Raw genomic sequence first — 15,773 nt, forward strand, 5'->3', positions numbered from 1 at the left:
CTCCATGCGTACTATGGGAGAGACGTCATGACCTTTCTCCCATAGCTTCGAGGAGCAGCCGGGCGGACAGGACGGCAGCGGTTGCAGGAGCGGGGATTAAGGTAACTTTTTTTTTGTACAAGCGGCACTATATGGGGGCACTACTACAGGGGCATAACTATGGGGGCACTACTACAGGGGCATTATATTGGGGCACTACTACATGATTTCCTTCCTTTCAAATCAAGGGGGTATCGTCGGCGTATCTAAATATATTTTGGGGTAAAAGGTAAAACAGTTCACTGACCCCTGACTCCAATGAAAATAGGTACAAGGATAGCCACTGCTAACCATTTTACAATCTCACCCAATCCATGGATAAACGTATAACCCCCTGATTCCTGTACATTACTTAAAAAGGTTATTAGTAAGACAAACAATAGGATAGTTGCACCTTTAGCTGGAACATTTAAAAAACGATATCCCTCCCTCCTCCCTTTCTGCATCACCTGAACTGTGGGAACACATATCTTCTGCAATGTTAGGATCCCCAGAAAGTAAAGCAAAATTTGGGTTAAGCTACAGCAAATTGGTTTGCCAGTCTTGCCTCCTGCCACCATTATGATGGCGCCCAGGGCCAGACAAGATATGTTTCATTTAGGGGTTATTTCAATCAGAGGTGAGGTGGGCGAGTTGCCGCTGTAACGGCGTGGAAATACTGACAACATCCCCGAAGCTGGCCCCCTAGTCCTGATCTCGCTTCAGACTCGAGGATTTCTCTATAGGGTTGCGATCAAAAATCAGCGAATCCGTGGAATATAGTTACACTTATTCGAGGATGCAACTAAGTCGCGTCTAATTGCATTGATCTCCAAGGATGATCATAAAGACAGCAAATATAAGCTGCTCATTCCTCTGTCCATGACAGTAGTTTCCATAGTGCAGGGCTTATCTCCCCTCCTTACTGTAACTGTAATTATCGTTCCTACATTTTATTGTGAGCACCATCCTTTTTTAAAACTAGTAAATTGCCTCATGCACCTTTTAATGTACAATCTATCATATCCTGCAGAAATAAGATTATCTGTATGGGTTTTCTTGTACAGATATGCCCACCTATATCCTTGCCGCTGGCTCGGCAAATTGCGCCACGCATAGCGCAAGATGCACACCCACGAGCGGATATGCACACTGTGTACACGGACACGCCTCCATAGGAATGCATGGTGCGATCGCAGTGCGCACCGTAGCGTACCGTAGCCTATGCAGGTGCAAGGAATCGCATGGTGCGATGCATGCACATGTTTGTGGCGCGATCATCCACAATGTAACTGGGCGCATCTGTAGTAACAAGATACAGTATGAAGGGGCCTCTGCTTTCACGGAGAAGCTGAAGATTTATTGAATATTCATGAGAACAAGGAACTGATAACTTGTGTAATGATATGTTGATTTATTTTGATAATTGGTTAATCACACTACTGCCACTACTATGTCTGTTTGTGTGTGTGTAGTTATTCCATTTCAAATACAATGCAAAAAAAATCCTAAAATAAAAATGGAGTTCTTTTTTTCTTTTGTTTTTTCTCCTCCTAAATATAGGATTTTGGAGTCTGGAAGATATTTTTGCTGTTCTGTCAGCATTTCACAAATGTTCACTCCACATCTTCTCACCTGATTGCACATTAACATCGGTGACACCCTGGCTGGTGGGACAGATGCAAGGGGAACCCCTGAAGCACATGCCTGAAATCATGGTATCTACTAGACCTGGATGCCTTGGTGGAACTCTCTTTATTTGGAATCCAAAGACCCCATGTGATGGAACGCTTACACTCTTTTATAGGTATAGTATATGATAAAAGGAATATAACATAACGGTCCATTAACAGCATTTTACGCGACTAACCAAGTGGTTCTCTTGAAACACTTATGTGTTTTAAGTAGTATTGCATTTATTACATAAATAATAGCTCCACCCAAATTACAACATGTAGAAATCTAGATCTTAGGTGGATGTCTGTTTATGTGCTGAAAGTTCTATTACAGAGCTGTGCCGATCTCCACTTTTCTTATGAGTTCTGAGTCTATAATCACTCAAAGGTATCAGGCATGACTAAATGCATTTAATAAGCAATGTACAATCTACCTCACTCCTCTCAGGGAATGAACGAACCTTGCACCCTCATGTTCCTCCTCTTAGAGCCGAGCAACTATAAGGTATGGTGAGCTACACGCTGTAAGTTTTGGGGGATATTTACTTCATCAATTTTACATTTCTAAACATTTACTAAACATTTGTACTTTGCATTATATAATAGAATTTTTTTGTATGGTTGAATTTACATTTTAATAATACTATTGTCACAAATCGAGAACTTAGATCTACTCGGCTCTGTCGATTTACTGGATGGTGCATGACTGCTGGCAAGTCATGCCAGGATTCACCAGCAACTGTGGTCCGGCGCAGCAAGCGAGACATTATCTTGCCTGAGGTCAGCTGATTAGTTTCAGCCATCCACAGCGTCCCATCGCTGCACATTACTATCACATCTAGTCCTGTGTTAGAGCTCCCTATTTACACTGCTCTCTGCCACCTGTCCATTGCCAGTACAACCAATCTCCTATGACTCCTGGTCTCCAGTGACAGAAGCGATTCCCAGTTCCTGAGCTCCAGCATCTGTACTACTCTTACCATTATGTCGCCTGAGTGCTTTCCTTCCGGTGGATTCAGCCTATCAGCTGCGCTCACCATTCTGCAACTAAGAGTTACCATCTGCTCACCTGTTGTAATCAGCGCTACTTTACACCAGTGTGCTGTCTGCCTCCAGCAGCAAGATAAAGGCTTTTGGCCTTAGCAACACTCCCGCTGTCTTCCAGAATTTCATAAAATAGATATTTCGGGACTTGCTTTATGCCTGTGTAGTAGTCTATCTGGATGATGTACTCATCTTAAATTTGTAACAACATTGTTTACATGTCAAAGGTGCTCCAGAGATTCAGAACAAAATAAGCTTTACTTCCAGCTTGAAAAGTGTATGTACTTTTGAAGTCAATACCGTTTCTTTCATGGGCAATATCATTTCTGGTTCCGGTTTGGAGATGTATCCTTCCAAGGAATTGAAGATTGGCCACAACCAACAACCCTAGTCCAGCGGTTCTTTAGGATCGCCAATTATTACAGGAAATTTATACACGGATATTCTTTGGCAGCTCAAATCTCTGCATTAACTTGCAAAGGAGCTGATCCTTTAAATTGGTTGGAAGAAGCAAAACATGCCTTCCATCTTCTCGAACAAGCATTTATATCTGCCCCAATCCTTAATCCACCTGATACTTTAAAAAGTTCAAACTAGACGTTGACGCTTCCTCGGTCGGAGTTGGGTACTTTGCAAGAAAGGTATATAACAAATATATATCTAGAAAGGCGCTACCAGGAGTTGTTGATCTTCCAAGCAGCTCTATTAAGGGGGGAGTCAGTCCTCACAAGAATGGGTATAAACATAGCAGCAGAAATACAGCATTACAAGAATTCATACCATGTAACTTTATTCCTGCTAAACTGGACATTGAACTTACTTGCTTAGTATTGGACCATTATCTTTATAGCAGTCCATGAACACTATGGGCCTGATTCAGAGGCGCGAACCAGTCATTGCGGTCGGAAATTGTGTGCTCGCAAAATACCGAATGCCTGCTAATTTGAGTGACAGAATGAGGCATTTGTGGGTGGTAACAGGGGAAGGTGCTTGAAAACGGGGAGTGGAGATCCGAACGCAGGCGTGCCAAAAGGTCAAAACGGGCGTTTTAAGGGTGTGCATAATTAACAAAGCAGCGTCATCGACCACGTCACTTGGTTGTTTCTTAGCCTGAACTGTTCGCATGATTGCGGTAGGAAAACCTACCACAAGCACTGCGAGCAGTTCAGATGCCTTTCGATGTACTCGATTAATCAAATAAATAGCGGAGATGACGTAGGATGCGAGCGGCCAGGGGGCGTCTTTACAAAATAGCGAGCGCATATATAAGACATAGAGGCGTCAACAGACCGCAAAGAGCGAGCGCTCAATTTAAATAGCTTGCCCCTTTTGCTGAACGAGCGAGCGCAAATAGCGTCCGGCTCTGAATCAGGCCCTATATTCCGTGAACAGTGACTTTTATAGGAGACCGTGATGAGACTGTCCCTCTTTTATGCTAAATTAGGTATCAAATACATTAACTTTATGGTTCTTATGTAAGGACTTATTTGTACTATTAATAAATGTGTATTCTTTTCCTTTAAAACCGTCCAATATTTTATCATTTTTGATATACTAATTGTTCTTAGCACTGTCTTCACATATTTTTCCAAATCCTTAATCAACATGATACTTCAGAAAAAAATATTAGAAGTGGATTCCTACTCAGTCTGTGTTGGTGTTGTATCTCAGTATGGAGAAGATATTTATTACTGCAGAGATGAATTATGCCATTGGAGAAAAGAAGCTTTTGGCAATGAAACTGGCACTTCAGGAGTGTAGACATTTGCTAGAGGGGACCAGATTTCCTATCACCATTTTACTGACCATAGAAATCTCTTAAATCTGAAAACCACAATGTGTAAACCTTCGCCAAGCACGCTGGTCTCTTTTTCTCCAAGTTCGAATTCCAAATCAACTTTCGTCTAGGGACAAACAATAAAAAAAACCTGATGCTCTGTCCCGTTCTATGGAAACATAGTGCCCTACGTTTCCTAAAGATTGTCCTATTATTAATCCAATCTCTGTTGCAGTCACTTCTGTCAACAACACCCTTCCTAGGAGCAAAGCCTTTGTGTCGCTTCTCAGGACATACTGGAGCACAGAAAGTTCAAGAATCACTTCAACGTGCTTAATGGTGGCCTACTTTACCCAGACACGTAAAAAACTATGTATCAGCTTGTCCTGTTTGTGCAAAGCTTGTAGACAAGCCCCAGGAGGTCTCTTGTTGCTATTACCAATGCCCAATGTCCTTGGAAGCAGGTAAATCTGTGATGAAATCCATTGATATGTGTGTCCAAGCAGTTCAACACTATCTGGGTAATGATGAATCGCTTTTCTAAATGGCTCTATCCCATTGAAAGGACTACTTTCAGCTCTAGTTTTGACTCAAATCTTCATCAAAGAGATCTTTCAGTTACATAGCTGTCCAGAAGAGATAATTTCAGACCGTGAAGTCCAATTTGTCGCCAAGTTCTGGTGAGCTCTGTGTGCTGCTATTCAAATAAAAGTTGAATTTTTCAAACTACGACAGACTGAAAGAGTCCATTTGGATTGGAGAAATTTCGTTTGTACTTATCCTCTTCCCAAGATGATTGGTCGAACTTGTTGCCTTGGGCAGAATTTGCTCATAGTAATCACAATCATACATCTCTTCCAAGACTTCACCATTCCATACTGTATTTGGCCTTCAGCCACTACTTCCAGCAAATTCCAATCCGGCGGCAGAAGCCATACTTCATTCTTTTTCTGACACTTTGAAAAAGGTCCGTATTGCTCTGCTTCAAGCTTCGGCACGATACGAAAAGAATGAATGAAAGACAGGAGCTGATAAAAATAAAACGCAGAACTGCTCCTATGCTGAAACCTGGAGATCGAGTCTGCCAATCTACTCAATACTTACATTTAAAGGTACCATCTATGACATTTATTGGGCCATATTCCATCCTGCAAATTGTCAGTCTGGTGGCATATAAACTGCAGTTACCAGCAAATCTGTGAATTCCTAATACATTTCATATTTCATTGCTCAAACTTTTGTCGATTAATCAATTCCACTCCGGGTCCTCAAAATCACCTCAAATCCAAACACAAAGAGGAGTAGCATATGAAGTCAGGAAAATCGTGGACTCTCACTGTCATCAAAGGCAGCTGCAATATCTCATCGATTGGAAAGGTTATGGACCAGAGAAACTTTGTTGGATAGAAGCATCAGATGTGCATGCTATTGCACTTGTTTTCCACAGGGATTTCCCTTGTAAACCCAATAGATGTCCAGGGCTCACCGGTAAAAGGTGGGGTACTGTCACATTTCGGGAACTTAGACCCTATTACCCTACTTAGCTGCTGGCCAGTCATGTCAGGATTCACCTGTAGCTGCAGTCTGGCGCAGCAAGCGCGTCGCCATCTTGCTTGAAGTCAGCTGAGTAGTTTCAGCCATCTACAGCTTCCCAGTGCTATCACATCCAATCCTGTGTTAGAGCTCCCTATTTACACTGCTCTCTGCCACCTGTCCATTGCCAGTATAACCAATCTCCTATGACTCCTGGTTTCCAGTGACAGAAGTGGTTTCCAGTTCTTGAGCTCCAGCTCTGTACAACACTCTCCATTGTGTCAACTGAGTGCTTTCCTTCCAGTGGATTCAGCCTGTCAGCTGCGCTCACCATTCTGCAACTGAGTTACCATCTGCTCACCTGTTGTAATCAGCGCTACTTTACGCCAGTGTGCTGTGTGCCTCCAGCAGCAAGGATTCATTCATCTATTCAGGCTGCTATACCTAGCCTTCTGCGTGCAGTCTCTGTCATCTATACCATCTGTTAACGATCTGCCACTGACTGTTAAATCCTGAATGAGAAGAATCATTCAACCTTTTAGTCTCATTCACTCTAATTCTAGTCAGTCTTGCCCTGGGGCCCCAGTGTCAGGAGTGTTGAGTACTATACAAACTCTGAATCTGACAACTATTAAAGAGCTTTGTCATGTATTATTCTAAACATAGGTTTTTATATTTTATCCAGATACTCTGCTTCACATGAGCTGAATGCATGAATGGGTTTCTTTGTATACATCATACTGGCTCACAGTTAACATACTTTATTTAACATGGAATAAAATATAATTATTTGTGTTCCTTAGAACCTTTACTCTTAATTCTAATTCTTGTAACTACAAAGATAAACATAGATGTTCTTATGTTGCCCTTACATGCAGCAAGTTGTATGGCCATTTTGTTTGATTTGGACTGAATTGGCCCCAATAACTACATGTATACACCCCAGGATAAAGCAAGCGTCATCAATAACTGCTTTAAAATATGATCAGAAATAGCTAACATTTGGACCACAATTGGCTGTTCATACTTACTGGACCCAGCATGCCCTGCCACAGTTTTGCTGTTAGTTCCACAGCAGCTGGAATGCCACACATTGCCTACCCCTAATCTAGAACGTGCTGTGCATTTAGACCATGTAGACAACTTTAGCCTATACAAGATCAACTTTACTTCTCTCAAGTCTTCTTACAAAAAAATTAAATAACGTAAATTACTATTTTTGTTTAGTGAGGTCTTGTTTAATGGGCAACTACATGTAAATACCAGTTGAAATTACATTACATATTAATCATATTTATATATTAATCTGCAAGGGTCTGTCGCTTCTCCAACATGCATGCACAGTGAGAGCCAAGACTCACACGGCCTGTCCAACAGCTCCCACTGCTAGGGAGACGGGATAGACCGTAGCCTAGCCAAAGAGGGGGATGACTCGCAGAAGGGTCTAGAATGGGGTAAGTATGGGGATGTGATGGTTTGGGCGGCGGGGTTTTACAGAGCAGCCGAGAGGGGTCAGTGTGAGACATAGCGAGGGGCAGAGTAGGACAAAGCAGGTGCGGAGCAACGGGCAGACTGCTGTGACTGGGCAATGCCAGGTCCCTTTACTAGTCTTATACTATGGCATGTTTTATATTGTATAACAGATTTTTGCTGTAGAATCCAAATTACTGTGTTGTTATCACTAATTGTGGGATGAGACACTCTGCAGTGTTCTTCAGTAAACAGATCTCCACCATATTTTACATTAATGACCTTTCCACTTTTATAATGTAATTGTCATAAGTATCATGTTCATATAAAGTTGTTAAACAAAGTTAAGAACTTCAGTGAGCGAGATCGAGCCAGACTCATTAACATAAAGCAATCGAGTGTCCTTCTGGATAAGAGATCACTCCCTAAACACCTGAGTTCAGCAATTTCTCCTGGATGCCTGTGGCCATGAGTCACAAAGGGCAGTGGGATCAACATGGAATCCTAATGACTTTGACATTGAAGTTTACTGCTCTGGTTCTTGTATCAACTGTTTCTTAGTGCTTCTAGAGCTCATATTTCATTGTTTTCACATTGGGTTAGATACCAATAAGCTCATGTTCTTGCATGTTAATACACGCTTGAGCAATCTAAAAGAAATGATCTAACACAAATGTTTTACATGTGCATCTTACCAACCGCCGGCACCCCGATGGTAGGTATTAGGGTTAGGGGGAGGGTCAGGATTAGGCACTAGGGGAGGGTTAGAGTTAGCTGGGTTGGGATTCTGACTGTCGGGATGCCGCTGTTGGTATTGTGACTGCCGGCATCCAGATTACTGGGATCTCATGCCCAAACCATTGAAAACGATGATAACGTTAGACCTGTGAGTCTCATATAAATGGTTATGGAATCTATTAGTACAGTGGTCCTTAACTACAGTCCCCAAGTTCCCCCAATAGGTCATGTTTTTTGAATTTCTGTCTGTGGAAAAAGGTGGGATAATTACTGACCAAGCAAAATAGATTAACTTACCTGTGCATGATTAGGGAAATCCTTAATACCAGTTAAGGGTTGGAGTTGAAAACCCCTGATCTAATGTATCAACAGAGTTCAGACAGAGGCAGTATTTCTAGAAGAAGGTGGCATACTTTGATATTGTTACTGTTCTCTTCAATAAGAATGAAAATACTAGCTCCAGACTAGTCCTCTCCCAAAGAATAGTCATATTAAAATATACAGAAAGCTATTTAAGCTGTAGACTAATTACTGAGACAAATATCTTGACTACATACTTATTAAACCTATAGCCCGGTATTGAGAATCCCATAAGGTATAATTTCCGTTAATGTTTTTAATATTTTGCTTGTGAGAGTACCTGGAGCTAGTATTTTAATTTCTATCAATACAATTGAAATTAAAGGATGGTCGAAAGGATACGCACTAATTCAGGGCTTCGATTATTTAAATTAAAGAAAACGTAAAAAAACCAAAAAACAATATTTTTGGGATAAGTGTCTGCATCTATAGATCATTTGCATTAGTCCAAACAGGTATTTATTTTGTTCCTACCAGATAGAGTAATGCTTCAGAGGACATTGGTGATAAAGAGAGAGGTCTTCTTAGTTTGCATGGAAATTCTGACTGTGCTACCTGCCGAGTTGTGGAAAGTGTGTATAATTTGCACGAGGTGCCAATGCAGTTCCTTACCTGATTTCAAATTGAACTAAAACTGCTTGCACTAAATTGAAAATAACTTCTAATGCTGGGCATACACTATACATTTATCTGTCAGATATCTGTCCAATCTGGCTGGTTGGAATGAAAACCTGGTAATCTATGGGAGTAAATGACAGTCGATTATATAGTTTTAAACACTGGAAAAAGACAAAAAACAATTGTTCAAATTGGTTAAATTTGTGTGTTTTAACCAATTTGACTGAACAACCATTTTTGTTTGTTTTCTAGTGTTTGTGAGCAACTGGTCAATTGTCATTTGCTCCCATATATTACCAGGTTTTCATTCCAACCAGCTAGATTGGATAGATATCTGACAGATAATTGTATAGTGTATGCCCAGCATAAGTAATACATTTGAATTGAAATCTCATTGTTCAGGGTTGAAAATGGAAATGAACTAATAGGTGGTGTCAATCTCTCATCTCTGTAATGTCATGTGGTAGTTTAGTAAATGTCACCATATTGTATGGCTCACTAAAGTAAAATGTGAAGACAAAAATCTTTATAGCAAGATCAATCAGGGCAATAGACGGGGATTCTGGATCTCAGTGTACAATGGGCAGTAATCAGAAATATAAAAAATGAAGGATACACTAATTCAGGACTTAGATTATAGTTGCATAGTGCCTGGAGAGATGTATTTTTATTACTTCTTCACCAAATTATATGTTTTCAAACAAGACAATGATTTATTTAAATAAAATATATAATTTCCTGATTTGTAACCAGAATGTATATTTATTTTCCTGTAATGATAGAATGTATATTTATTTTCCTGTAATGATAGAATGTATATTTCTTTTCTTGTAATGATAGAATGTATATTTCTTTTCTTGTAATGATAGAATGTATATTTCTTTTCTTGTAATGAATGCATCTTGTTTGCAGAAGATACTGGACCAGTTAATAGTTGTGTTATCACTTTTATCTAAATGGAAATTGCAGGCAAAGTCTCATATGCACGTCTCTTTCCTCTCTTATAGAAATGATGTATCTATTCTTCAGTGTCTGTACAGTCTGAAAAGTGCTCTCCCTCCAACCTGTGTGGTAAAAGTGATGAGACCAGGGGGCAGGAATAGTCTGACTACAGACTTGGCACAGTCTCTGGAAGAGGAGCTGCTCGCCCTCAGAAACTTGGTGTCTGCAGCAGCAAGTGAAGTTGAAAGTAATTTGACCCAGAGGTGTAAGACTGGGAATAAAATCACAAACACAATGGAATCGTCTTGTGGCACAAAGGAACATGTACAAAAGTACAGAGAGAGCCTGGAAATGGAGCAGATGCAGATCAATCTCGGTGCTCGTTTAACTACTAGCAGTGAGCTGTATAGGCACAATATGCTGAATATAGCACATATGCAAATGAGCTCTGACAATTTTGCATGTAGAATGGCTATGTTATGACCATGCTTAATTTAAATGTCTCGTATCTGTGTTTTGTATAGATTGATTACACACAATTCATATTGGACCAATAAAATGTACTTTTTAATTTGTATGTATTTTGTCTGTGCAATCATTAATGACTAGGAATGCTTACAATATAACTATTTTTTAAATAATTAATGTACTTTGCATTAACGGTATCCTAATAGAAACCAACAGAAAATATCAAGTGAGGTTGTCTGATCAGACATTGAATTTTATGGAGGGTTACTGTGATATGTTGCTGATATTTTATTAGCTGCTATAATGTAGGTTACAAGGCATTTGTGTTCTGTCACTTTATAAGCTAAAAAACAGCAAAGGAACACCTGGCGCTTAATCATTAATCAGTGCAATAACTTGATCACTTGCTGTTTTCTATTATACAGTAGGGAATACTCAACCCTTATAGAGACAAAACAAACTAAGAAAGAAAACGCTAGTAATCAATATTTAATGGTCAAATATAAAATAAAATCACAAATAAAACAGTGACATAAAACCCCGGCCGGTATTTAAAAACAATTTTTGCTAACATGATATTGTAAAAAGTCCCAGCATAGGAATTGTTCAACTTCTTAGATCTATTGACAGTCAGTTTTATGTATCTTAAGGATTAGAACTTGTTGGTTAAAGTGAAGAACACTCTCCATTAATTCACTTAGCCTATTTATGATAACATGAAAATCTCACTATCATAAATATGTTTTTCATAAATTTTTTGAATATTTGTTTTTTACATGCTTGAGGTGGTGACCTTGAAATATTGACTACCTTAAACCCAGTCATGTAGTTTGACAAATAAAAGCCTACTATGTTATGAACAATATGATTTGTTTTTTAAATATCTTAATCCTGGCCTTAGAAAATTACATTTTTGTATGCTTACAATTACCAAAATGTGTAAGCTTTCCAAACTTTTATATTTGGTATAGTATTAAATGTATGCAGAGAATAAAACAATAAGTTATATAAATTGCAATGGGTTATCAAAAATATTACTAAAAATACAGCCATGTATCTGAAATCTAAGGCATTGGAAGGCACTTTTTGGTACTTACGGGGGCTTTCTTTAATTAAACAATATTGCAAGGGATGGCCACGCTGCATGGAAGATACAGGGGTGGAAATGCACCTGCTTAATCCATGTACAGTATCTGTAATTTTAGCAGAATGCATAAACAAAGCCATGCTTGTATGTTTGATAAATGTATTAGTGTTGTCAGAATGTGTACTAGGCAGACAATGGCCCACTTATTGAGACCCTTATTTCTCAACCTGCATTTATTTTGGCGATGAGTAGAGACTTGTGCATGCTTCTTATACTCTCCTGAATAAATATGACCAAATCTCATCTGGTTGGCTAAAATTCAAATAGATTCTGACCTCATTCTGCAGAACATTGTAATTTAATATGTGTATTTTGGATACAGTGTTTTTAAGAATGTAACATACCCAGGTCAGGTGCATTGATAGGTTTATTGGTTTGCAGGATAGGAATCACGTTTAATTCTGTACAACAAATAAGAGAACTGGACTAGTACAGTACTCTGGTGGCATTTTTCCAAGTGGATTTATTGATTTTCTTGTGTGCACGTGCATCTGAGATTATGGGACAGTGGGGTAGGCAGAGGAAACCTGTTTTTATAACATTTCATAAAATATTACTTTATGGAAAAAATTTTACTTTAAAATATTAAATCAAATTTAACATTCTGTTTTACATTTTTTTCATTGTCGTGTGTGATTCCAACAGGTTTTTACTATGCAGGCTGTACTTGTTTGTTCAAGAAATAAGACAACGGCCTTACATAATTGACACCTGCTTGTGGTAGGTAACATAAACAAGAGCTAAATGCCCACCATATACAGTGCATCTGTAAAGTATTCACAGCGCTTCACTTTTTCCACATTTTGTTGTTACAGCCTTAATCCAAAATGGAATAAATTAATTTTTGTCCTCAAAATTCTACACACAATACCCCATAATGACAACGTGTAAAAAGTTTTTTTTGAGATTTTTGCTAATTTAATAATAATAAAAAAAAAAACACTAAGAAATCACATGTACATAAGTATTCACAGCCTTTGCCATGAAGCTCAAAATTGAGCTCAGGTGCATCCTGTTTCCACTGATCATCCTTGAGATGTTCCTACAGCTTTAGAGTCCACCTGTGGTTAATTCAGTTGATTGGACATGATCTTGAAAGGCATACACCTGTCTATATAAGGTCCCACACTTGACAGTGCATGTCAGAGCACAAACCAAGCATGAAGTCCAAGGAATTTTTTGTAGACCTCCGAGACAGGATTGTCTCGAGGCACAAATCTGGGGAAGGGTACAGAAAAATATCTGCTGTTTTTGAAGGTCCCAATGAGCACAGTGGCCTCCATCATTCGTAAATGGAAGAAGTTTGGAACCACCAGGACCCTTCCTAGAGTTGGCCGCCCGTCTAAACTGAGCTATCGGGGGAGAAGGGCCCTAGACAGGGAAGTGACCAAGAACCCGATGGATACTCTGTCAGAGCTACAGCATTCCTCTGTGGAGAGAGAACCTTCCAGAAGGACAACCATCTCTGCAGCAATCCACCAATCAGCCCTGTATGGTAGAGTGGCCAAACGGAAGCCGTTCCTTAGTAAAAAGCACATGGCAGCCTGCCTGGAGTTTGCCAAAATGCACCTGAAGGACTCTGACCATGGGAAACAAAATTCTCTGGTCTGATGAGACAAAGATTGAACTCTTTGGCGTGAATGGCAGGTGTTATGTTTGGAAGGCAGCATCATGCTGTGGGGATGTTTTTCAGCGGCAGGAACTGGGAGACTAGTCAGGATAGAGGGAAAGATGTACAGAGACATCCTGGATGAAAACTTGCTTCAGAGCGCTCTTGACCTCAGACTGGGGCGATGGTTCATCTTTCAGCAAAACAACGACCTTAAGCACACAGCCAAGATATCAAAGGATTCGCTTCAGGACAACTCTGTGAATGTCCTTGAGTGGCCCAGACTTGAATCCAATTGAACATCTCTGGAGAGATCTGAAAATGGCTGTGCACTGAAGCTTCCCATTAGCCTGATGGAGCTTGAGAGGTGCTGCAAAGAATGATGGGCAAAACTGCTCAAATATAGGTGTGCCAAGCTTGTGGCATCATATTCAAAAAGACTTGGGGCTGTAATTGCTGTAGGTGCATCAACAAATTATTGAGCAAAGGCTGTGAATACTTATGTACGTGTAATTTCTTAGTTTTTTTTAATTAAATTTGCAAAGATCTCAAAAAAACTTTACACGTTGTCATTATGGAGTATTGTGTGTAGAATTTTGAGGACAAAAATGAATTTATTCCATTTTGGAATAAGGCTATAACATAACAAAAAGTGGAAAAAGTGAAGCGCTGTGAATACTTTCCTGGATGCACTGTAGGCTTGGCTACTCTACCATCTGCACATTAAGGGCAGTATGTACTAAGCATCTCATCTGTGTTCCTGCACATTCCACCACTTATCGGGTACATACCTGCCATAATAATGGGTTTTGACCGCATTTCACACCTTAGTACATTCCGCCCTAACTCACTTGTGTTACTTACCACCATGCATAAGTCTTACTAATTTCATTATTCATTACGGGGGGCTCTACTTATTACAGGAGCAACAATTCTTGATTTGTTTTATGGGGAGGGGGGTTGCAATAAATAAATCCTGTTTAGTGTCACCACCCCTTTATTAATTTTAACTGCTCTACTTTTCTCCTAAAATACTTGATGGTTTATCTTTATTCATAGCTAAAATGAGCCACAGCATAATGTTTGTCAGATCATAGATATGTGGCTGAAATTGATCGTTTCCTAAACTGTTTCTTAATCCACTTGGTGGTTGTCCTCCTTACTTAATCCCCTGTTACCCCTCACCATTTGCTGAATTCAGGACATTAACAATGAGTTCCTGAGGGGCTGAACGTGCAGAAAACCACGAATAAGGAGCTCACTGTCTTTGTAGACCAGACGTCCTCTTCTGCACCATTCACAAGCTGAAGCACAGGGCCCTGCTACTAGTTAGGTACTGTGCCATGCTGAATTGAGACAGTGGCAGATAGCCTGTTGCAGGAGATCCAGTATGTTTACTAAAGTGCAGGTTTATAGAAGTGAAGGTGTTGCCCTTAGCAACCAGATTCTAGGTATTATCTTCTAGAAGGTGATAGATAAATAGAATCTGATTGGTTGCTATGGTCAATACCTCCACTTCTATAAACCCACACTTTAGTAAATACACCTCCGAGTGTCAAGGTGTAGAAGGTTAAAAAAACAAAATTATTTAGGTTGGAAAACACTGTTAACTTTTATATCATGTCTTTCTCAAAACCACACAAACCATTTTTCCATATTGATGTCAGTTATGTAAATCATTTATGCTACAGTGTCATGTATTACACCTCTACACTGTGAAATTACACTGTGAAGGAAATCTATTAAATGCATTAATAAAATGTATCAGAAACAGTCTCTCATGGCATCCTTTGAACATTACTTTCATTTAAACATTGCAAGTCGCAGCTGGGAAACCAAGCACAAATGTTCAGGGGAAAATGTTTATTAAATATCTTGCTAAAAGCAATTATATAACCATGTCTCTAATGTCTGGATATTCATGAAGCAGCCTTCTAGGGGACAAAAAAATAAAAATTGATTTTTTGCATTACATGCAGAGCTTATCTTATGTATTTTACTGTGTACAAGTGATAGATGAATCTATCTGATATCCCCAGGGCTGAATTCTCTAAGTAAATATGTTTGGATCAGCATAAACTCAATAGACAGGGATAGATTAATATCTAAACAGATGTAGTTCCTGGTGTATGATTTTTATTTTCTGAGTGGCCTTAATGTTTCAGATGCCACAGCTGCATTTAATCTGTTACAAATGTACGAACTAACCTGTAATGGTTAACTTGGAAATGTGTAATAAAATAAAGTGTTTTTGTGTCTGTTTTTTTCAGTGTTCACTTACTACTTTTAATTTTATGTTATATGCAAAACATCCTGGTGTATCAAAATGCCATTGGGGCATATATCCATGAAAACTGGTGCTTCACATAGCAA

The 15,773-nt window shown here is 39.4% G+C and overlaps 1 protein-coding gene across 2 annotated transcripts in view; it reads left to right on the plus strand.

Annotated features, from left to right (window-relative positions):
- Positions 1–10,753, plus strand: part of FANCB (FA complementation group B) — a 53,637-nt gene extending 42,884 nt beyond the window's left edge. For both annotated transcript variants that reach the window (XM_088451586.1, XM_088451587.1), the window contains exons 8-9: positions 1,582–1,825; positions 10,242–10,753. In XM_088451586.1, coding sequence (XP_088307712.1) covers positions 1,582–1,825; positions 10,242–10,659 — 662 coding nt within the window. In that variant the 3' untranslated portion in view covers positions 10,660–10,753. The remainder of the gene's footprint in view (positions 1–1,581; positions 1,826–10,241) is intronic.
- Positions 10,754–15,773: the final 5,020 nt, after the last annotated feature.

The sequence above is a fragment of the Taudactylus pleione genome, unplaced genomic scaffold, assembly GCF_031769625.1.
Source record: "Taudactylus pleione unplaced genomic scaffold, aTauple2 ptg000026l, whole genome shotgun sequence".
NCBI classification, from domain to species: domain Eukaryota; kingdom Metazoa; phylum Chordata; class Amphibia; order Anura; family Myobatrachidae; genus Taudactylus; species Taudactylus pleione.